At 37.4% G+C, this 25541-nt stretch overlaps 1 protein-coding gene across 10 annotated transcripts in view; it reads right to left on the bottom strand.

Annotated features, from left to right (window-relative positions):
* NRXN3 (neurexin 3) overlaps positions 1 to 25541 on the bottom strand; it is a 1559665-nt gene that overhangs the window by 347115 nt on the left and 1187009 nt on the right. For all 10 annotated transcript variants that reach the window (XM_029950481.1, XM_029950474.1, XM_029950480.1 and 7 more), the window contains one exon: positions 8791 to 8972. In XM_029950481.1, coding sequence (XP_029806341.1) covers positions 8791 to 8972 — 182 coding nt within the window. The remainder of the gene's footprint in view (positions 1 to 8790; positions 8973 to 25541) is intronic.

A 25541-nucleotide genomic window follows, 5' to 3' on the forward strand; every position in this document is an offset into this window, starting at 1 on the left:
ACAAATACTGTTGAATTAAAATCATCATCACTATACTTTCTACTCTGAAACTTTCATTAGAAGTACCACAGTAATTAAGAATCAGAACTGGATTTGAATGCCGGCTCACTGCTATCTTGGGAAATTTCTTTAGCTTCATTAAGCATCAGTTGCCTCATTCATAAAGTGAGGATATTAATAGTGACTGCCTCAATGAGTTGTTGTGAGTTCATAATAAGAAGATGTAAACAGAATTCTTACAAAGTGTCTGGTACCTGCTATTTTGTCAATCGATATTAGTGGTATAAGTGATAATAATGGTAGTAACATAGGATGATTTACATATGGTCCTAAGTCAATGTCGGAAATAATCATCTGTGTCATTAAATTACCTGCCATTTTTTAGAAAACCAAGTAGAAAAATAAACCAAATTAAAAGAGGTTAACTAAGGAGTCAAGATTAGAATAAAAGACTTAATTGCCAATCATCTCCTGTCATCCTGCATATGAAGTGACTTCAGGATGAAGGTTAGCTTGATCAATCTACAGGGCTTATCTAAATGTCTTTAAGTGATTCCAGGCTCCGAAGGTGTCATCTCAGGCTGGGAAACGACAGGTCTGGCTGTCAGAACTATCTTTGAGGCTAATTCAGTTATACAGTTCCCTCTGCCATCTATCAGGGACACACTAACAAGTTGAAACAGCAGCAGAGACAACGTCAGGATCTAAGGATATGATGCTATGGAGTAGGTGGCTAATGAATTCCCCCATTATTACGCTGAACTTCCCTGCCTTCTAAATGCAGCCCAGGAGCTAAAATCCATCATCTATAGCTTCAGGGAGTCAATGAGTTATTGCTTGCCCTGTTGCAGTGAACAATACCCTTGGAGTAATGACTAGTAACAGTGTAAGTGGTGGGGCAATGAGATAACTCATCCAGCCGACAGTGTTAAGGTAGGCCTGCCATTAAGTCCTATGAGCCCCAGCACTCTCTTGACAGTACCTAGAGTTTGCCTTGCTTGCTGCACTTCAAATCCACATGTCTCAAAAGCCTCTGCCATTCAGAACCTGTTCAGCTATTTGATACCTGCAGTAATCCACAAAGCTGGCTTTAAATCAGTAGCATCCTGACTTCTTAGAATTTTATATTATTTAAGTTGCAATCTCAGAAAGCTGATTAAAATCTGTTATTTAAGAAATTATATATATATATGTGTGTGTATGTATGTGTGTGTGTATATATATATATATTTTTTCTCTGACTTAAGGAAAACTTAATTGCTGAAAAGTTACCAATGACATTAAAGGCTATCCATAATTGGAAGCTCCCTATACACCAGGAACTATATAAGAGTGTTATATACAGCATCCCATAAGGTATAGGAAATCTAATTTCTCATATTTTAATTACTGGGGTCATTCAAACCTGTTAGGTCTGTGTGACTCAATGTTGATTACAGTACCCTGAAAATACAGCACTTTGCCTGGCACATAAAAACAGCTCAACTTAAATGCACTAGTTGAAGTTCATGAGCTAATCTCTCTGAATCCTAATTTTTCTAAATTCATATTATATATGTATTGAAGATTCTGACACATGACTGTTATAAGTTAGCAATCAAAGAGTCATTGATGTAAGTGATAAACGAGAAAGATATGGCCATTTGGTTTCTGCTTTCTCATAACTGTTTACCAGCCATAAAATATTTTCTATACGTTTTGTGTCAACTCAATTTGCATGACTGCATTATTACACATTTTATTGGTACACTAAATTTATCACTCACTTTTCTCACCATTTTGAGGAATCAAAGTCTGAAATGCTTTTATTTGTACATGTGCTTTTAGGTTTCTAGTTTATTTGGTGGCAGCAGCTACTCACCCCTACTCAATCTGGCTGTACCCACATTAGGCCCCTGGTTCCAGCAGGGACTCTCTCTGCGCTCTGTGAATTCTCAAGTATTGGGCCAGACTGTTTATGTGGTTATCTGGTGCCCATGGTGGGTCTCAAACCTCTTCATGCTACCCCTGCCTAGAAAGGTTTTGCTCTCCTGATGCTGCTACTTATTATTGCTGCGTCCTCCTCCTCCTTCTCCCTTTGGCTCATACAGTTGAAGAAGGACCTTCAGGGGAAGGTGCATTACAGGTTTCCTGGTGAGGGTGGAGCCCTTTGGAACATTATACTGAGGGTAGGGGAAGCACGATGCATCACCTTGTGTCTCTGCATACAGACATACTACCTTAGAATGGCATGCCAAGGACGATTTAGGTCATATCCTATTGATCTAACCGGGCTTCTCTCAGAGAGGACTGGGTTCTTCACCCTGTGCTAACAGGACACTCCAAAAGTCTTAATCAGGAATCTGATTAATTAAAAAAATGACTTTTGATTAGATAAAATAGGAATTTGTTTGCAGAAACAGTCTTGGCAGACTTCTAAAAATACTTAAAATGAGACTCTACTTTTAATTTTAAAACATTCTTCCTTGGGGTGCCTGGGTGACTCAGTCACTTGAGCATCGGACTCTTGGTTTCGGCTCAGCTCATGATCTCATGGCTCATGAGTTCAAGCCCCATGTCAGGCTCTGTGCTGCCAGCATGGAGCCTGCCTGGTATTCTCTTTCTCCCTCTCTCTCTGCCCCTGCCCCACTGATTCTGTCTCTGTCATTCTCAAAATAAATAAATAAACTTCAAAAAAAATCTTCCTTTCACTATTTTTTTCCCTCTATTGAAATTATTTATTACCTTCTGGATATTTTGTGAAGAAAATCATTATCCTACATTTGTGTAGTTTTTGGCCAGTAACAAACAACTTCTAAATACTGGGTTCCATTTGAACCTTGGGAAAACCCTGTAGTATAGTATTTTGTGTGTGTGTGTGTGTGTGTGTGTGTGTGTGTGTGCGTGCGCGCGCGCGCATGCGCGCGCGTGTGTGCGCCCATTAAAAGAAGAGGAAGGTGAAGCACGGGGCAATGATTATTTGTTCAAAGCCAAACAGCTCCTTGGATGCTGAAGGAAATGAGACTCAAATCCATGTCTTTTGATTTCAGATGAAGTACTTTTTTCCACTATGGCATGCTGCCCTTCAAAACCAAGTGTGCAGTCAAAATAAACAGATTTAGATAGAATTACCTCGGAAATAAGAGAGACTGGAGAAAACACACCCCAGCTCCCATGCAGGGAGCTGCGTCTGGTCCAGCTTGCCTAAGTGCTCACTTCATCAAATCCCCACTTCCACTGCGTTCTCCCATCTTCTTCTCCAACTCAGCCGGGATGGAACGGCTAAGCTGGAAGCTGCAGAGAGAATCCCCAGCAGGCCCTCTCCACAGAAGTGGCTAATGATCTGGAAAAGCTCCTAAGCCCAGAAAACCCAAAGAGGCCTTTTTCACTAAGAACAAATAGCAATGAAAGGGAATACAGAGCCAACCTGCAGTGCATAGCACTCTGTGGGAAACAAAATTGCATCTGTTGGACACCTTTGTTGTTTTCTCGTTCTTTCCCTCTCTACTTGCCTTACCAGTCTCAAAAATGCCAACGCTCCTCTGTGCTCCTCTGCTGATTCTTCCAAATACAGTTCCTGAGTCAAATCCAGTTTTGCTACTGGCCAAACACAGAATCCACGAATCTAAGGTAACAGCCACCTAACCTCGTTGAAGACTAACTCAGCAGCTGTTGGTGGTTCACCGTAAATATGTCACACAGAGACAGCCAAATGAAGCATCCAGGCCAGCAATTTATAGATGCAAAAGATGTGAGGAACAGACCGTTTGTCATAATTCAGCTCTGCTCCCGTCTATTCTCCAGGAGTCTCTCCACATGCTATAAATTATAAAAAAACAATACTATACACATCAAACTTAATATTTGATTTCCCCAAACATGACACTGAAAGAATACTATGAGCCTTTAATTTGTGGGGTAAGGGGAGCGGTTTTTGTAAGAGAGCACTTTGCCATCATGAGGTTAAGTCAGGACAGCAGTCCTTTCTCTACTCCTACATTGTTTGATCTAGGTATCTACATTATAAGTCAGGAGAGAAACAGCTGGAGAAGGTTATAGATTCTTGTCAAACAAAACAGATGCCCTGACACATATATTTTCACTGTTACTGAAAGGTTCATAATTAAAAAAATTAATCCAAGAGGATTTACTGTAAATTACATGCAGGGAGAAAGAAATTAATAACATATCTTTTTTACACCCTGTATTAACCACATAAAGAGAAGCTAATTGTTGCCCAGTTTTGCCCGACCTTCTATTTCGTAGGTGGTAAAAGGAGGTTGTCAAGAATTTCATAAGAGAATAGCAAGCACTTCATGGAAATCCTTTCCCTGATCCTATTCAATTTTTTCCCTATTGGATAAATGAAGGTGAGTATAACATGACACGGCTTCATTGAGCCTACATGTGAGGTCAATAGGCAGATGTCACTTGCAAGTGGCAGCAGCCTCTCTCCAAGTATTGAGTGGATTAATTCCTCAACAATAGATTTCAATGGAGGAAACATATCCAAAGTAATATTTCCTTACAAACCCCTCTGCCCTAAGACACCCTCCCTCCACAGAATTTCACTTCATGCATGCAAACTTCAGCAAAGATCTTTCTGCCTTTGACAAACACATTTCATCTGTGATTTCATTAATGTTATGATTAACAACTGATACAGAAAATAGTGCATCCCAGAAGTACGAACCAAAAATGAAGCTAATTTGAAGCAACCCATCTCTAAATTACTTTGATCTCTTGGACTTCTCTGATTTTCTTTAAAATGATCTAATTCTTGTCTTTTTCTACACTTATCATCAAAGCCTATTTAACCATCATGAGCACCCTGGGTGAGTGAGAAGACTTCAAGTTTAAAAAAAAAAACAGCAAAAGAAAGAAGAGCCTCTGCTTCTTTGGCCAGAAGAATATATAATCTGAATAAACTGTGAAATAGGAAAAATTGCACCCATAGCATCTACCCAACTCTGTCTTGGTGTCCCTTTCTTACATTAGTTCTTCACCCTAGGGCACCATGCTTCATATTGCCAGGGATTTGTCCCACCATCTGCTCAAATGTTGTATGTCCCCACATTAGTCAGTCATGTTACTTTCTGCTCCTTTCTCCCTAGCCTTCAAAACAAAACTCAAATTCTGTTAGATTGGCGGATCATGGCCTGGTGTGAGAAGGATCATAATAAGACTAATGACTTTGAACCAATTAGGAAATGATTCAAGAGCCTCCCGTGGAAAAGGGGTTTAAGAAGATTCCAATTTTCTTAAAGAGTTTTTAATGTGTAAGCCTTTCAGGATGACACAGGGAAGAGAAATGGGAAAGTTCAGGGACAGGACAGCACGCAGCCTAGAGCAAGTGTAATACAGGCAGCATGCATCCTTCCACAAGTCTCATTACTGTGCAGGCAGCAGACTGGCAGAAGCCAGAACTCCTACTTGCTGGATTTACCTGCTGTTCTCACAAATCCTTCCACTGGAAAGCCTGAAGTAAGGAAGTGTGAGGCCCTCAGAGTTGGCAGACACGAAGTCTACCTGCCCATTCCTGCTCTGGGGATTCCACACCAAACAGGTCTGTTTTAGAGAGAGTGCGGCACGTCAGGGTCAGACTCCACGGTATTCTCAGAAAAGCATTTTCTCTTCCTTCAAATAGGCTAAGTTGGGGGTACAAAGGGCTTATTCCAATGACAGAGTTACTGGTGCTCAAAACACTTTAGGAGTTTCTAACTTGTCTTCAGTACTAGTTTGTAAAACACAAATTCTCACTCTCCCTCTTCCCTGATCCTCTGTTTCTCCATCATTTACCCACTCTCCCTCCCTGACTTGCTAATTTCTGAGTTTATACTTATTTTTTAGCAACTTAGGAGCTTGACAACCAATCAGAAGCAACTCTTGGTTGCTTCCAAAAGTAACACCCACAGTGGAAGAATGAGGCTTTGCCCACATGTAACAACCTGCTAGGAATACACCTCTAGGCAGATGGGTCCTCCTCCCCAGGTCTGGTGCCTCCTTCCTCCCCCTGCCCCTGGCATCTGCCCTACTTTCCCTCTTCTTTGTGTCTTCCTTCACTTTTTCTTCTTTTCCTCTGGTGGGTCACTCTTCTCCCAGGCAAACTACAAGTGGGAATAGAATCTTTGGCCTCTTTCTCAACTCTTCTAACTTTCCTTAACAGCCTTTAAATTATTTTCTTTAGTACAAGGAAACAAGCTACGTCCATTAAATAAATCCACAATTTACAGATTGTAAAAGTCCAATAAAAGTATCTCAGCAGGTATTTATGGCATACTTTTCCTGATGCATGTATGTAAATGTCCGAAACAAGAAGCAGGGTTTGTGATCAAGTCTTTTGATCTTCCATTTGGATTCCTTTATTGCTGAGTGTGGTGTGGAACCTTCCCTCTGCTCTCCCCACTCTGACCTCAGGTTTTGTCACAGGTTCTGGACATGTCTATGAAGAATTTTGCAGCCTAGAGCAGGAGTCACCAAAGTACATCCTACAGCCTGCCTTTATCAATGAATTTTTATTGGAATACACACAGTTTTTATCTCTGGTAAACACCAGAGAATTAAGAAAAAAGTTTCCAATTATCAGACCAATGAAGTGATTCCATTTTCAAGAGGGCCATGTGCATGTCAGGTCCATTCCAGAATGATGTGGTTTTTCTACATTGTAAGGCCTTTCTTTTCTCTAGGAAGGTCAGATGATGTCATTCTGATCAAGGGCAATCTATTGGGATTTTCTAGAATGTTTAAGCAATGATAGCATCACTTGAAAATGTCCAAAGTACCCAAGGGGGGGGGGTCTATGCATTTTAATGTAAATTTTCTTGTATTTTTCTGTTAAAAATGTTAAGTAGAATGTATGGTTCCTCCCAGAAGTTCCTAGGATCCTCGTATCCTTCTTGTAAAAACAAAAATTTTAAGTAACCTCTCAGAAAATAAGAAACATTTTTCATAAACATAGAGATGCTCTACAAAATATAAATGGGGAGGAGAAATGGATAAACTGATAGCACATTATCTGACTCAAAAGAGATGCTCGTGGCTGTGCCAAATCATATTTTTTCTTAGTAAGTCACACTGAACAAAAAAAAGAAGATAAATCACCATGAAAATGCAAGTGAGCTAGTAATAATAGCCTCGTTACGGCTGCCATGAAATAGTCATTAAGTTCTATGCAGCATAAATCTCACAGAATTTTGTAAATTATGGTGGGTTTTAGAGGCCAAATAGAGATAAACCGTACAAACTATGGCAGCTCTTGTCTGTGCTCCTTGGCATGGCGTTTTAATATGCCTAAGCTCAGGCTCACAGTACCATATGGTTCTTAAGGCATCTGAGGAAGCATGAAGGCTCACAACTCTGTTAAGACCCCTCTTCTGCATTTTGAAGGCGATCAGTCCTCACCAGTCCTGCCCTGTATTCCTTTGCAGAGTCTTGTCTGGCCCTGGCTTACATTGAGGCCAGACAAGTTTCCAACTCAAGCTTTACACTTCAAGCCTCTCCTGTTTTCAAGGCATGGTGGAAGAGCAGGTGCTGGAGATGGGCAGTGCTTGCAGGGCTGAATGGCTGCTGGTGGCTCCAGCCAGCCACCTCTACTCCGGAGACTGGCAATAAAATCCCACTCCGTGCCTCTCTCAGTAGACCAGCACATTAGCAAAACTCAGATTCAAAGATTCCCAGTAAATGTTCCTTTTCCTCCCTTTTGGAGGTTGGTGGTAATCCCCAGTTGATCTTTCCTCTCAACTGCTTTTTCCCCTTGCTATTTAAACTGAATTCTTATTGCTCCAAATTAAATCCATTCTTTCTGGACTTGTCATTGCTAACTAATGAGAACAATTCCTCTCTTTGCTCCTGGTAGCTGCACTTTGGGTACTTATGGATGAGAATCATATCCTTCTTTAGCCTACTTTCTTAACTGCAGACTGCACAGGTGATAAAATGGGTTAATTGTTGCTATAAAAATATTTTCTATCCTCATAACGAAGTAATTTTTTCCTCCAAATCATTTTAATTTCTTAGAATTGCACTGTGTTCTTAACGATGTGCAGTGACTAAGGCTGCAGTCCTGTTGGGCCTCTCTATACAAGCAAAATGTTGGACACAATACGCATGAATATAACGATTCTTGGTTACTGTGCTGTTTCCTTTTGCCACATCCTCCACTCTGCCCTCAGATTTTATAACATGCTCTCTGTGTCTCTCCAAGGAAGTTTTCAGTCTAGGGCAGCAGTCACCAAAATATAGCCTGTAGCCTGCTTTTACAAAATAAATGTTTATTAGAATACAGTCACGTGCATTTTTTCCCCCAAAAACATGTAATCTGTGGCTGTTTTCACATTACAGTGGCACAGCTGAGGAGCCCTGAGAGAGACCGTATCACCTGCAAAGTCCAAATACTTGCTCTCTAGCCTTTTACAGGAGAACTTTGCTGACACCCGAGCAAGCATTCGCATGGGCTTTGCTCCTTGCACCAGGTTAAGGTAAACAATGAGATAGATCTCTTATGTACACCAAGCAGTCTGCTAAATGTTTCATGGCAGACCAAACCACAGAGCTGGCAAGGAAGTCTGGACTGAAAGAGATTTTCATTTTTTATCCCCGAAGAACCCGACAGGCATCAAGGTTCACATCTAAAGAGAAGAATGACGCTTGACACATGGACTAACCCTTGGATATGGCTCCAACACATGTAGGCAATTTTTATAATTGTGCCTCTCTGCCAAGTCTATCTAGAATGTTCTGCTGCATTCATCTGGTGCACCAACTCACACCGCCAGGAAGATGAGGAAATCCAGGCCAAGGCCCGGTACTCACTATATGAAGCTGGAGGAAGTCACCCAGGCCAGGAGCACTATCGATGCGCACCAAGATGCCGTCCTTCACGGTGGTGCTGAAGCCCACGGCAAGGCGGTCGGAGCGGGTGCTGGGCCTGTCATTGGCTGGCCACGTGTAGAGGATGAGGCCTCCGCTCTTCCCAAAGATGTACGTAGCGCCAGCTGCAAAAGCAAGGGGAGAGGCAGCAGCCATAAGTGCACTGCATTGTGCATTGCCTGTAGGCACACTGTTGAGACTCATAACGCGAAGAGGAAACGGGCCCCCGCATGCCTGCACTTGGCGACTGAGAGGGATGGAATCCAGAGTCTGAGAAGGCGGCTGTCACCCTAAATTAAAGATGCAGGGGAAATGTATGAATAACAAAGCAGATGTTAGCGAGAGACATCCCTAACACCTTCAGTTCCTGCTGTATGAAGACGGAGGGCAAACAACACGCTGGTCTGAGAGCTTTGGAATGTTGTGATGAGCAATCTTCCTATTTTCCTCCACAGCAGAATTAACTGTCCATCTCAGCTAAGACAAGCATGGGAGAGGAAACTATTTCGCCCATCTCTTAGCTATCAGAACATGTCGATCCATGGAGCCATGGGGGGTCCCAGGAAAGCCTCACAAGACTGAAGGTAGCTACAAATCCGCCACCCCTTTCACACCTGGATCTTCTATCGCCCTCACAGAAAAGAGTGGTAGCCTGAGGAAGCCAAGTTCTGTGACTAAAAGCACTTGGCTCTTTCGTTATTATGTGGTTATAAAAAAATGTGATAGAAATTAATTCCAGAGGTATTTTAAAAATTAACTTAATTTTTCCCCTAGTGGTGGTGTTTATCTGGTATTATATAACAGCTTCTGTCTCTTTTCCAAACTAATTTTCAAAGAGGAAATTTAGAAGACATTGGAAAAAAAAAATCCCAGGATGATGAATTTGGAACATAAGTGGTGCTGTCACTTATGAATGCTGGGTTTATCAGTGTGTTTAGTATTTACTGTGTCTTCACTATCACCATTTACAAAGGCAGGGATTAGAAAGATTATATTAATTTAAAAATACAAAGAGGGGTGCTTGGGTGGCTCAGTTGGTTGAGTGTCTGACTCTCGATTTCGGCTTAAGTCATGATCCCAGGGCCTGGAATCCAGTATCAGGTTCTGGGCTGAGTGGGTGCCTGCTTCAGATTCTGTTTCTCTCCCTCTGCCCCACCCCTGCTCATGCACATTCTTTCTCTCAAAAGAAACAAATAAACAGACAGACAAACAAACCCAAAGAGAACAAAACACAAGACCAAAAAACCTATGGAAAACAAACAGGAAGAAAAATAAATTTTAAAAGTCTATTTCTAAAACAAGAAATTTAAAAAATAAGTTTTTAAATCTAAATTTGGGGAAAAGCATTTAGATTTGGTGGCCAGAACAGACTACTTCATTGTAGTTTCTATGGCTGTATGTATGTTACCAATAGTGAGTACTTCCATATGTTACTTATCTCAAAGTTCAAACAGTATTTGGAAGCAGATTTTCCTGTGTGTTCCCACTGAACATGGTTCAACCTTTGAAATTGTTCAAAAAAAATTTTTTTTATTTTTTTAATGTCTTTTATTTGTTTTTTGAGAGATAGAGAGAAACAGTGCAAGCAGGGGAGGGTCAGAGAGAGGGGGAGACACAGAATCTGAAGCAGGCTCCAGGCTCTGAGCTAGCTGTCAGAACAGAGCCTGATGCGGGGCTCGAACCCACAAACTGTGAGATCATGACCTGAGCTAAGGCCGGACACTTAACCGACTGAGCCACCGAGGTGCCCCTGTTCAAAAAATTTTAATGTTTATTCATTTTTTCATTTTTAAGAGACAGAAAGAGAGACAGAGCATGAGAGGGGGAAGGACAGAGAGCGAGGGAGACACAGAATTTGAAGCAGGCTCCAGGCTCAGAGCTGTCAGCACACAGCCTGACATGGGGGTCAAATTCATGGACCGTAAGATAATGACCAAAGCTGAAGTCAGATGCTCAACTGACTGAGACACCCAGATGCCCCTGAAACTATTTTAAAGCAGCATTAGAAAGGCATTCTGATTTCTTTGGTTTTACTAAAAATCTCAAGCACTCGTCCACATTTAGTTTACAGGGAATATTGGGTTGAATTATGTTGTCTGAAGAAAAAAATGAGTTATACAGCTTATTTGGAAATAATAAAGTCACTTGCTATGAGGCTAGAATTAAGAGTAGATGTCATATGTCATCCTTATTTTAAGTACTAAGCCATATTATATTCTGAGGCATATAGAATCTAATTTGTCATTTTTGAATGGTCACTATTCTAGTGACCAATATGCTCAGTTTGTATATGTAATGTAGTATGTAGTAGTTTGTATATGTAATGTAGTATGACATTATCTTCCTTTTATGAATTTCCAATCCTAAGGGGATTTGGTCTGAAAAGACTTCCACGGTAAATCTGGAGAATTTGGGATTGTAGTATGGAAAGTTTACAACTAATTGTATATGCAAAACTGTTTGCTCTTTACTATCCACAGTTACCCTTACACACTTCTTAAAATCAGAAATGTGGATATAATTTACCCTTGATATCTATCCATCTGTGAAGAATTTAAATAATTCCCTTTTCTGTAGTTCATTACAAATGTCATCGTCACTCTCTCTATTCTTTATTTGGAAAAGTGAAGGTTACTCAGTGATCAATGTATAGAATCACCAAGAATGCAAGCAAATCAGCCTGTGACATTTTGTGGCAACTTATAAATTCTTACCCTATTCTGTCCTAAATATGTAGTGGCTTCTGTTACGGAGATAAATGCATATTCCCATACTCTATCAGCAAATAATTTTACCACTACAAAAAGAACAAGTCCAAAGTTGATAACAGCAACACATACATACACCTAGAGCTTTGGAAAGAACCTTTTAAGTTTATTAGCCGGATCTGTACAACAATTCTCCGGGATATTTCATTTGTTAACAATATTTAGAAACAGAGACTCAATCATCTGACTTAAATAAGTGGTACTTCTTTAGGTCCCCAGGTTTACCCTCCTGCCTCCAAAAGCCTGTCTTCACCAAATACCAGTCCTAGCTTAATAAAACTATCCAATAAATCATCTCAGTGAGGCAAAGTTGACTGTGCTCTATCCTTTTCACATCTTCTTATAAGACTAAAGTGGAATGAAATCAAAGCCATATCCCCCAAACCTGGCATATTTTCAAAAACTAGTCTGGCATGTAACCTTTACAAACCTGTTTTGCTCATACTTTGTTATCCACTGACTGCTCAGTAATTCTCCATTTAAGAATATAAAGAGAAAGTGCATTTTAAATTTTTAAAAAAATTTTAAATGTTTTTATTTATTTTTGAGAGAGAGAGAGAGAGAGAGAGAGAGAGCGTGAGCAGGGAAGAGTCAGAGAGAGAGACACAGAATCTGAAGACAGGCTCTGGACTCTAAGCTAGTTGTCAGCACAGAGCCTGACATGGGGCTCAAACCCATGAACTGTGAGATGATGACCTGAGCAGAAGTCGGATGCTTAACCAACTAAGCCACCCAGGTGCCCCGCATTTTAAATTTTTTTTAATGTTTATTTACTTTTGAAATAGATAGACAGAGAGAACGCAAGCACCAGTGAGGGAGGAGCGGAGAGAGAGGGAGACAGAATCCAAGGCAAGCTACAGGCTCTGAGCTGTCAGCACAGAGCCTAACATGGGACTTGAGCCCATAAACCATGAGATCATGACGTAAACCGAAATTGGACACTCAAACAAGCTGAGCCACCCAGGTGCCCCAAGAGAAAGTGCATTTTAAGTGATAAATCTACGATCTCTTCAATACAGTGGTTAGTAGGTCACCATGGCTTTAATTTTTAAATAAACAAAAAACAAAACCTCACTATGACAATATCAGGGTAGGTACAAAATCTGTCTTAAAAATTATTTTTACTGCTTTTGTTTTTCTGAATTTGGAATGTCAATATGTAACATTAAAAACTTGTTATCCCCCCCTTTAGTTGTCTTTGCTATCTTGCATGATTTTTAAAGATAAATATTCTCTTTCTGTCAATTTTAATATAAAATGCCTAGAGTCCGAGTGGGAACATGGACTTATTTTGCTTTACATTTTCAACTTAAAAAGTTAATTTTGTTATTTTAAAATGTGGATTACAAATCAACATTGTGGGAACTGCTAAGAACTATAAGAACCCTCCTTAATCTATTAAAGATTTTCATTTCCAAGCCAGGCAATACGACATCACATGCTCTCTCCCCTGAGCCTAGCAGCTCTGCTGGTTTCTCACTGTGCTAAGTATGCTGGTGCTAAGATCATCCTCCATGTATTCACAATCGGAACCATGCAAATTTCCTGCTTGCCAGCAAAGAGTGATTAGTTCAACTGAAGAAAAATGGCTATGGTGGCATTCTGGCCATTTCCCATTGCAGGATTTGCAAGTTTGCAAGCAGCTGAAGTTGCTGAGTCCCACCGATAGAGTATTTCAGGAATGAAATCTTCACACTGTCACCATTAACAAAGATTAAGTGGATACACACTATTTTTAAACAGTCAATAAGTCTGACATGTTATTCAGCACACAACTCCTTTCATCTCAAAGATACCCAAAAAATAGGTTTGGCTTCTTGTTTCCTAATTGGCAAGCTATTTACTGGGATGGGGTTGATGGTGATTTTGGAAGAGCCAGATATGTGAATGTGAAGGTAGAAATATGTCTGTTTGCGTGTGTATTCTCTGTGTGAGATTGGTGGGGGGAAGAAAGGGTAGAACAGCCTCCACTGAGATCATGAACGAGTCATGGGGGCAGCTTTATGTACTTACTCAATAATCTGATCAAGTGGATGACCTATGATTTCTCAAGAAGAATACAGGATAGAGTCTTTCTAGGTCATATATTTCTCCAAGAAACATTCCTTAAATCTTGGCACATATGACTGCTTATTAATAAATTTAATTTAATTATTGATGGCAACTTAACTTTTCTTTATTTAGACCATTTGGATAATTATTACAATTGTTGCTTTGACTTCTTAACCTCATGGTCCTGCCATTAGGACACTGTTTTCATTTCTATTCCCATATCCAAATAGCACGTTACTTTTGGGGGGATTACCAATAGTAATTGAATCATGGACCTCTTAGGATTTATATTCAATATAAAAATAATATATACATACATATGTGTAGGCTTATATATATGTGTATGTGTGTGTAAGAAAGTTTAGTTAGAAATATAATAGGCTACTTGAAATTGAGGTATTATTTTCTCCATCAAATAAGTACAGATGTAAGGATTTAGAAATGCATCTAAATATAATGTTGGTTGTATATTATGTGTGTTTTTTTGTGTATTAAAAAAAAGAAAGAAAACAAGAAAATTAGCTTTCCCTGAAATAATTTCTGGTTGGCATTAAAATGGAACAAGTTTGTAAGCATCTCTCAGGGGAAACCTGAGAAAATTAAATATAAAAAGAACTAGGTAATTTACTCATGGACAAGTATAGCATATAGAATAACAAAGTAAGTAATAAAATAAGGATAATTCTTGCTCTGGAAACCATCTGGTAGGTAAACTAGGGTAATAAACATGAGGTCAAACTCCTAGTCCAGTCTCTTTGAACATTGCCTGAAAACTTAGTATACAATCTCATGACACCAAGGCATATATCTGTCTTTCTCTATTACTTCAGGCTCCCTATTCCTTATTTCTATTGTTATTACTCTTTCATCAACCTTACCCACATTTGTGTTCTTTACTGTAAATTGGTAAATACTTTTGGGAAATAAAGGGACCATCAATGACATAAAATATATTATGTCTGTACATGAAGTTATTGTTACTAACTTAAAGCTATATTTTATTCATATCAATTAACCATATAGCTAATAAAACCAAAATGGAAAGACTTGGGAATGACAAATATCTTTCCTACCAAATGGAGACATAAAGCCCAAAGATCTCATAATGACTGATGGCCTGAAAAAATAGTGTCTCAATATCTTTCACTCAGTTTGTTCTGTGGTTCCCCTTACAAACACCCCCTGGCTGTTTTGGGAACCTTCATCACAGCAGGACATTATATATCGATAGTACTGAATGGGTTTCAAATTTTCTTTGGAAACATCTCATTTGATGCCTCTTCCCCCAATACCCACTGACGTGTTAATGGCAGATATTTCCATTGCTGTTTGTACAAAAAGAAAATGGAGACTCAAAGAGATTAAATGAGTTGACCTGATGTTAGGTCGTGGAGATGAGAGCAGAACCAGATCTTCCTTTCCTTGACTCTGCCCTCATCCTCCCTCACCCAGCTGTCCTGCTGGCCAATAGAATGAAGTTTCCCTAAAGGAATCCCTGGGGACTAAGAGCTCCACAGGAAGGAATAGCAGGTGGAAAAACTATGAACAAAACCTCGGCACTACAGAGGGAGCCCATAGGGAGTACCAAGTAAGTGATAAAGATTTTTACAAACAGTCCTGCAATGTATTTATTGAATGGATGGTTTATTATGATCTATTTGTCGACTCTGAATTTTTTGAAATAAACGCTGAAACTGATGATAAAGAAGCCTTAAATAAAGCAAAAGTGAAGGGACTGAATGTTAAGAGAGAAATTTCATCTATTTTAAAGAACATCCTTTATCTTTGGCAAAGAAATGGTCAGATTTACTGCTTAGCTAACTGAGAAACTGCCTAAGAGTCAAATATATAATCAGGGAGAGCCAAGCCCCATTTCTTAAACAATGCTCAGGCAAGGTGAGGGCTCCCTCTGTATGAGGTAATTTCTTCCTACTTCTTGAAGGAAACACGATTAAAACCAAAGGACATTATGCCAGGAAACACAGAAGCAACATTTCAGAGCATGTTCAGTATCCTGGAAAAACAAAAACAAAACAAAACAAAACACCTCTGCATCTCAAAGACTTCCCAGCAGAACCAATCCTGGTTCAGGGTGGTATAAAATGTGCTTGGTAAAAAATAAATAAATAATAAATAAATAAATAGATAAATAAATAAGTAAATAATAAAAGATGCTTGGTAGTAATGGAACTCAAACTTGTGCATATGGTGAATTATATATATTGTATCCAATGCCAAAGCTTCCATAGAAACTGGTGGGAAAAAACATGAAACCAATTGAAATTCAACCTATTAACCTATTTTTTAATAAATAAAAAAGTCCACTACTATTTAATTCTGTTCATAAGTATTATCAAAAAGAACCCTTCTTCATGGATGATTACATGTTGTGTACAAACCCTGTTTTGGCAAAATGCCTGGATAGAGCTTTTTATGGGAACATTATCAAGAATTTTCCAGGGAATCTTAAGAGGAACCAAATAGTTCTGCTATCTCTAAAACTTATGCCAACAATTGAGATGATCTACTGCTACGGTTTCTTATATACACCTGTGCTCTCTCAAATTCTGAGTAAAATAAAATTACACATAGTTTCTGGACACATTCATTATTAGTGGCAAATAAATTATGACCATTTCTGAGTCTTAGAGATAATGACATTTTTTGAAACACATTATATCAAAACACATTTAGAAAGTTATTTTTACTCATTAGATTTCAGAATTCTTCCACTAAGAAAAAATGGATTGGTGATAGAGTATACAAATGCTTTCCACATTAAAATTGACCTAAAAATGGGCTCTGCGCTGACATATGGGCCCTGTTTGGGATTCTTTCTCTCCCTCTCTCTCTGCCCCTTCCCCACTGGTGGTCTTTCTTCCTCTCTTGCTGTCTCTCTGTCTCTCTCTCAAGATAAACAAACAAACAAACAAAAAAGGAATAACCTAAAAATAAAGCTTCCAAAGATATGTTTAAGTTTCCCTTGCTTAAAATAATTTTCATAAGCTCATTGATCTTTTTGTTTGTTTGGGGTAATTATTTCTTTCACAAACCTTTGGTAGTGCTTAACAATACTAATTATAATAGTAATGTTAGTACTAATAGTAATACTAGGCTAACTCTATGTATGAATCATTTATTATACATTATAATACATTATAATACACTATTTCAAATTCCTGTACCTTTTACTCTAGATATTTATTTTTATTTTTTAATTTTTTAATGATTATTTATTTTTGAGAGAGAGAGAGACAGAGACAGAGACAGAGTGTGAACAGGCAAGGGGTAGAGAAAGAGGGAGACACAGATTCCGAAGCAGGCTCAAGGCTTTAAGCTGTTAGCACAGAGCCCGATGTGGAGTCCAGACTCATGAACTGCACGATCATGACCAAAGCTGAAGTCAGATGCCTAACTGACCTAGTGACTCAGGCACCCCTACTTTATATATTTGCTGTATTAGTTAGTTTGTTAGGGCTACCCTAACAAGGTAACACAGACTGAGTGGCTTAAACAACAGAAATTTATTTCCTACAATTCTGGAGCCTAGAATTCTGATATTGAGGGAAGTTGTAGTCTTCTACAATGGCTGTTTTCTCCCTCTTTATCCCTCAGAGTTCTATTTTCTTCTTCTTAAAAGGACAGCAGTCATACTGGATTAGGGCCCACCCTAAGGACTTCAACTCAATTACCTCTTTAGACCATATCTCCAATTACAGTGACATTCAGAGATACAGGGGGTAATGACTTCAACATACAAATTTTGGGGATGCACAATTCAGCCCAAAACAGTTACCATCCCAGCTTTAAAGGTGAGGAAAGCTGTAGAAGGAGGTAACTTGTTTAAGATCTAATGGAATCAGGAATTTGATCCAGATCTATGTAACTCAATGATTTACATTCTTTTCATTGTGCCACACTGTATCCCTAATATGTCTTCCTTTTACCTTCACCTGTGTGTTGAGTATAGAGATGGGAATGATGATGAAGAGAAGAACAACGGCTTTCTAACATGTGGCCAAAAAAGCAAAGCAAAACCAAACCAAACCAAACCACAAACAAGATGGAAACTCAATTCCCTCACAATGGAAATGGCAGTATAGGGGTGATTATTTTATTTTATTTAAATGACATTGGTTTAATATGAGCTTGTCCTCTGCAAAGAGTATAAAGCAAGGTCAGGCAATAGGCTGCTCTTCATTAATTACACGGCACTCATAAAAATCTAAATTCTGAAGGGATGGGTTCTATATAAGGTTTATTTCAAAAATTATCTCCCAGCCAATTTAATTTAACTTTCATAACCAAGCTTGTTTCTTATATAGAAAAACAAAATAAGTCCTAGGAAATAGCACAGCATTCAGGTTTAAGGGAATAAATATTAAGTTTTATTGTCAAACAAAATGAGAATCCAGAACCCTTCTGTACCATGAGCTCCTGGAGGACAGGGCTGTTTAATTTATCTCTCTATCAACAGTGAATGCTCAGGAAATAAATGCTGTTGAATTAATCAATAAAACTTGGCTCACCTATACTTTCATATCTTCACACTGTCATTCAGGTATCTGCCCGTTAATCCTTCTCAGCCTTTTGTCATTTCATCACCATGTAGAAATATTTTATAAATACTCATCAATTAGGGTTCATAACATCTGGATGGAGTGGAACAGTGCTTCCAAATTAAAAGAAAGCTAACCAGAAAAACATTTGAAAAACTTTTCTTTGGTCAATTTTTCGGATGTTCCGAGAAGAAATCATACCCATCTTTAGTCAGATTGTTTTATGATACCCTTAAGTTCCTAAATCATAGTGCAAACTGTTTTTAGTAAAATATATGTATATATTAATACATCTTAGATTTAAACTAACAAGAATATACAATAGAAAAGTAATGCAGCATATTTATGAATAGCAATGCCCTTATTCTTTTTATATTACATTGTGCAAAGACCATGTATACATTTGTCCTTAGGCAAAATATAAATGAATGAAAATAAAATAAAGATGATCATTTTATAATTACTCATCAGACTTTTCTGTAGCATTTTTTAAGAAACTCATTCCTTCATCCCTCTTGCTCTGTTGGTGGGAATGCAAACTGGTGCAGCTGCTCTGGAAAACAGTGTGGAGGTTCCTCAAAAAATTAACAATAGAACTACCCTATGAGCTAGCAATACTAGGAATTTACCTAAGGGATACAGGAGTGCTGATGCATAGGGGCACATGTACCCCCATGTTTATAGCAGCACTTACAACAATAGCCAATTTATGGAAAGAGCCTAAATGTCCATCAACTAATGAATGGATAAAGAGGATGTGGTTTATATATACAATGGAATACAACTTGGCAATAAGAAAGAATGAAATCCTGCCATGTGGACAGAACTGGAAGGTATTATGCTAAGTGAAATAAGTCCGTCAGAGAAAGACAGATATCATATAGTTAGACTCATATGTGGAACTTGAGAAACTTAACAGAAGACCATGGGGGAAGGGTAGGGGAAAAAATAGTTACAAAGAGGAAGGGAGGCAAACCATAAAGGACTTTTAAATACAGAGAACAAGCTGAGGGTTGATGGGGTGGTGGGGGGAAGGGAAAAAAGGGTGATGGGCATTGAGAAGTGCACTTGTTGGGATGAGCAGTAGGTGTTGAATGTAAGTGATGAATCACAGTAATCTACCCCCCCCCAAACCAAGAGCACACTACACTGTATGTTAGCCAACTTGACAATAAATTATATTAAAAAAAAGAAACTCATTTCTTCTGATGACATATCATGGGACACAAAATAAAAGGGAGGTTCAGAGTGAATTTGTCTGCCTCCTTTTCCTCTTTTTATTCCATAGCTTTGAAATACCTTCTCTAATAAGAGCAATCAAGGGATTTCTAAGTACTGAAGTACTCTGAAAAAGAAATACAGATGAAGAGTGGTTGCTTATTTACAGTGCTTTGATTTAAATGCTGGATTTAAATGGACTTCACATTTTCAAGGAACCAAGGACTATATAAACAGATGACTTTGGTGTATTTGAGGTTCTAATTCATAAAACAAGATTTTCCTGGGAAAGTTAGCTAATATTTTTAAGGTCATTGACTCTTGCTTCTAGGAAACACATATCTCTTAATCATAGAACTCATGCCAGAATTAAGCAAATGGAAGAAACTTCAAATATTATGATCTCTTCTCCTCTAATAATCATTTATCTTCACTGTACCTCAGTTTCCCCATTATTCAGCAGATGATGATACTTCTCCTACCTACTCATCTCAAAAAGTTGCAGTAAGCATCAAAATAACTACCATGCACACTATACAGAACTCTAGAAATAATTTATTTTTCAATTATTTATGGTGATCACCTCAATGTGAAGAGACTGCCTAAAGTTTTCCCATCCATAGGAGAACTATTCCATATACCCAGTACATCTTCCCTCTTTGTCTTGCAACATTAAGCCCCTTCATATGGAAATGACTATTTTCTCCCATATCAATCATGTGATTTGAATGGAAATTGTCAAGCCCTGAACAGATTTTGCCCCTTACATACAGCTTATTAGCTATCATGTGATAAATAAACCCAAATTAGATCAGAGAACTTCGCTGATTTTTTTTTTTTTTTTTTTTACCTAGAACAAAGGAACACGCCATCATTTTCCCTGATGATAGAATTTTGCTATAAGAGGTACACAGCTGCTGTGGGCATGGTTCTTACCATGAGAAAGAACTTGGAAGAAAATAAACCCTGACCTAAAGAGTAAAGTCAAACTGTTGAATCATGAGCTGGGCAAAGAAGGAAAATCTCATCACCTTTTGAATACTTGGGTTTAATGGTCTGTGTTATAAAGCTGCAACTTTGTCTGTCTCAAATAAAATTCTCAATAGCTAACTTGTTTAGTCTAAGTGAGTTCAAATTTTCTTTCTTTCACAACTAGAAGAGTACTTAGTAGTAAAAAAAACCCTGGTAACTATCATAGTGCCTGAAATGCAAAAGGGCACAAGAAGTGCTTATTAAATAAATTGGCAAAGGAGGACCAAGATGATTAAGTTATAAGTTACCCAGAAATTTAACCTAAGAAAAGGAGCACATTCAATGATTCATATATACTTCAGATTGGAGCACTTGTAAAACTGATCATACTCTTGTCGATACTGCTATAGAACAACACATACACACAAAACCAGAAATAAGAAAAATTAAAAAAGGAAAAATATCATAGTAGAAATTATAAAGAGGATATAACAATATAGTTATATAAAATATAAAATAATATTTTATACAACTTTAGATAAACATATTTAAACCCAAACGAAACTGATCACTTCTAGGAAAAAGTAGACACACTCAATAGATGACCCAAGAACCCACTGAAAAGGTGATTAAAATCCTACTATTTAGAAAGATAAAGATGGTACAAAAGATACTAGATGATTTTACAAATAAGTTTATCTAACTTTCAAAGAAAAGATACTTCTTACATTTTTCAAATCATACTAGACCACAAGCAAGGTCACAAATCTCCCTCAATTTACAAATTCAACATATTTGTAATAATGATACCTAATAAATATATAGCAGAAAAACAGAATACTAGACTAATTTCAGTTATGAATACTGACTAAAGATTTCTTCTGAATAAATTTCAATGGTACATTAAAAGAATAATATATCATTCCATGAATATAAGAAATAGTGTATCTTAACATAAAGATATCTACTAGCAAAATTCATTATATCACCTAATTAAGGTAGAATTAGAATGTAATTCTATTAAGGATTTTAAAAAGTACTTGAAAAAATTCAGCAGTCATTCCTTTAAAAACTTTACTTATAATAAGAATTGATAAAAGCATTATAAATATGGTAAAGACTATCAAAAACACACTGTAACATCATACTAAATAGTAAAATTATATAGCCTCTGCCATTAAAATCAAGAAGATAGAGATGTTCATTATTGCAGCATTATTCAACATTGCTTTATAAGTTCATATTAAAACAAGCAATAAAATGTAATAAGCTGTAAAATATTGGGAAATAATATAATATTTTAAAGATATGACTGGATATATACATCTCTCTTATTACTCATCTAACAACTTAAAATTAATGAGATCAATTGATAAGTTGGTCACAAACAAAATAACTACATAAAAATCAATAGCCTTTCACCGTTGCATAGAACGTTAAATGATTTTGACAAGGGTGCCAAGACCATTCAATGCAGAAATGACAATCTTTTGAACAAATGATGCTAGAAAAACTACATGTCCATATGCATAAAAGTGAAGTTGGATGCTTATAGGATATACAAAAATTAATTCAAAATGGATCAAAGACCTAACAGAGCTAAAACTATAAAATTCTTAGAAGACGATGTAGGAGAAAACTTCATAACACTGAATTTGGAAATGATTTTTGTTCTGTTTTGTTTTCATTTGTTTGTTTGTTTGTTGGATATGACACAAAAGGACCAGGTAACTAAAGAACAAAATAGGTAAACTTTTAAAATTAAAAATGTTTCCATTAAAGGACGCTATCAACAGGAAAAATAACCCATAAAATGGTTGAAAATATTTGAAAATCATATATCTGACATGAGATTAATATCCCGAATATATATAGCAGTCCTACAATTCAAACAACAAAACAACTAAGTTACAAAATGGGGAAAAGACTTGAATATATATTTCCCCAAAGGTATACAATTGGCCACTAAACTCAAAAGATATTCAACATTGATAATTATAAGGAAACTACAAATCAAAATCATAATGAATTATTACTTCATATTCAATTGAAACCCTTTTGAGCCACTGGTAGGAATGTAAAATGGTACAGTTACTGTGAAAAAGTAGCAGTTCCTCAAACACATAAAGATAGAATTACCATATGGTCCAGCAATTCTACTTCTAAGTACATGAAAAAAAAATGAAAGCAAGGGTTCAAATGGACATCGTACAATTGTACACCAATGTTCAAAACAGCATTATCCACAGTAGCCCCAAAGTGTTAACAACCCAAATGTCCACTGATTAGATAAATGGATAAAATAAAATATGGCTCTATATATAGAATGGAATATTAGTCAGCTTTAAAAAGGAATGAGGGGCACCTGGGTGGCTCAGTCAGTGGAGTGTCCGACTTCAGCTCAGGTCATGATCTTGCAGCTTATGACTTCGAAGCCTGCATCAGGCTCTACTGCTGTCAGCTGTCAGCGCAGAGCCTGTTTTGGATCCTCAGTCCCCCTCTCTCTCTCTGCTTCTCCTCTGTTCATTCTCTCTGTCTCTCTCAAAATAAATATACTTAAAAATTTTTAAAAATAAAATAAAAAGGAATGAAATCCTGATATCTACTGTATGATGAAACTTGAAGACATGATGCTAAGTGAAATAAGCCAGATACAAAAGGACAAATATTATATGATTCCACCTATATGAGATACCTAGAGTAATCAAGTTCATGGAAAGGAAAATAGAATAGTGGTTATTAGAAAAGAGAGGGGAAGGGAAGCAACTATTTTATAGGAAACTATTATCAAAGGAGAGTCTTTTCCAACAAACAGAGGTAACTGTTTGAGCTTGGGGTGGTGAAAACATTTTGGTGATGGTGGTGATGGATGTACCACAATATGAATGTACTTAATGTTACTGAACTGTACTTGTGAAAATGATTAAAATTGTAATTTTTTAATTGTGTATATTTTTCTACAATAAAAGACAATCAAGAGCTTGTTTTAATAATAGTAACTATAGGGATGCCTGGGTGGCTCAGTGAGTTGAGCATCCAACTCTCGCTTTTGGCTCAGGTTATAATCTCATGATTCATGGGATTGAGCCCCATGTTGGGCTCTACATGGACACTGTGGTGACTACTTTGGTTTCTCTCTCTCTTTCTGCCTCTCCTGATCATATGCATGTACTTTCTCTCTCTCTCTCAAAATAAATAAATAAGCATTTAAAAAAATAATGGTAACTACCAGGTCAAAATGAAAAAGAAATCCAAACAACAGTAACAAAAATCCATACAATATCTTAAAATAATGCAGCAAGAAAGCTATATAAAGAAAAGCTATAAAGGAAACTATAATTTTGGGAGCACACAAAACATGTCCATATAGTGAATGTTACTGAAGGAAAATGTGAATACATCAATAAGCATGTTAATCTTTAAGTTATCTATAAACAGAATCTAAATTTCTTTTCAAGTTCATAAAGAAAAATAAGTATGGGGACACCTGGGTGGCTCAGTTGGTTGGGTGTTCTCCTTCAGCTCAGGTCATGATCTTGCAGTCTGTGAGATCGAGCCCTACATTGGACTCTGGGCTGACAGCTCAGAGCCTGGAGCCTACTTCAGATTCTGTGTCTCTCTCTCTCTGCCCCTCCCCTGCTCATGCTCTGTCTTTCTTTGTCTCTCAAAAATAAATAAACATTAAAAAAAAGAAAAGAAAGAAAAAGAAGTAGGTAAGATTTGCCAAGAAAATTTTAAAAGGAAGAATAAAGAATGGAGACTATCTTTAGTAGACTTTAAAACTAACTAAAAGTGAGTATAGTCAAAATAATCTATTTCTAGAAGAAAAACAGAGTGCTCAATCAGTTAAAATTAAACACAATGATATGAGCCCCCCAACAAAAGGTTTGTAGAGTCCTTTCTGTGTACTAAGAAGAACATTGTATATATAATACAATATAAGTTCTGTAGTAGAGATATGTTCAAAATGAGATAGGAACCCATAGGGGAAGGTCGGCAGCTTTAAATACAGATATGTACTATATAATCATTTTATATATATAATATGTTAAATACAATGTATGTTATATATGTATCTCTCTCCATATAGATATCTCTCTATATAGAGATATAGATTACCTTACATACATATATATGATATATGATTATCACACATATGTAGAGAGAGAGAGAGAAATGATTACAATAATAAGTTAACAGTGATTATCTTACATAGTTAGAGATGTTTTCTTGTCATGAGAACTTTCAAGATTTAGTCTCTTAACAACTTTCAAGTATGTAATAAGATATTGTTAACTATAGTAACCATGCTGTCCATGACATCCCCAGAACTTATTTATTTATCTTATAACTGGAAGTTTGAGATACCTTATTTTTAAGTTTATTTATTTTGAGATAGACAGAGAGAGGATCCAATACATGGGGCCTGAACCCACGAACTATGAGATCATGACCTGAGACAAAATCAAGAGTTGGACACTTAACCACCTGAGCCACCCAGATGCCCCCATAACCAGAAGTTTGAACTTTTTGACTACTTTACCCATTTCCTCATCCCTTTCTCCCTGCTTCTGACAACCACCAATCCTGAATTCATTTTATTTTGATTCCACACATAAGTCAGATCATTATGTTATACACCTTCAAATATAATGTTATATGTCAGTTATATTTAAATAAACCTGGAAAAATAAAAATAAAATGAAAATATGTCAAATAAATATGTCAAATAAAAAAAGACTTGCACCAAGTTTTGGGGTAGGAGAGAAAGGACATTCCACTGGGAGGCCATGGGTAAAAGTGTAAAAGACACAATATATTTTGGGGAATACAACCAATAGCATAACTTTTGGGTGGTGGTAGTCTGAAGGGCTGAGAATAGCAAAGACAGGTCTGGAAAATAGACAACTAAGAGCTTTGAGATCACCGAAGGCCATATGAAGTTATCTGTCCCTTAGCAGACAAGCCAGTATCTTTTTTTGAAAATTAAAAAAAAATTAGTGTTTATTTCTGAGAGAGACATAGAGTGTGAGGAGAGGAAGGGCAGGGAGGGAGGGAGACACAGAATCAAAGCAGGCTCCAGGCTCTGAGCTGCCAGCACAGAGCCCAACGTGGGACTCAAACT

Source organism: Suricata suricatta, chromosome 9 (assembly GCF_006229205.1).
Source record: "Suricata suricatta isolate VVHF042 chromosome 9, meerkat_22Aug2017_6uvM2_HiC, whole genome shotgun sequence".
NCBI lineage: Eukaryota > Metazoa > Chordata > Mammalia > Carnivora > Herpestidae > Suricata > Suricata suricatta.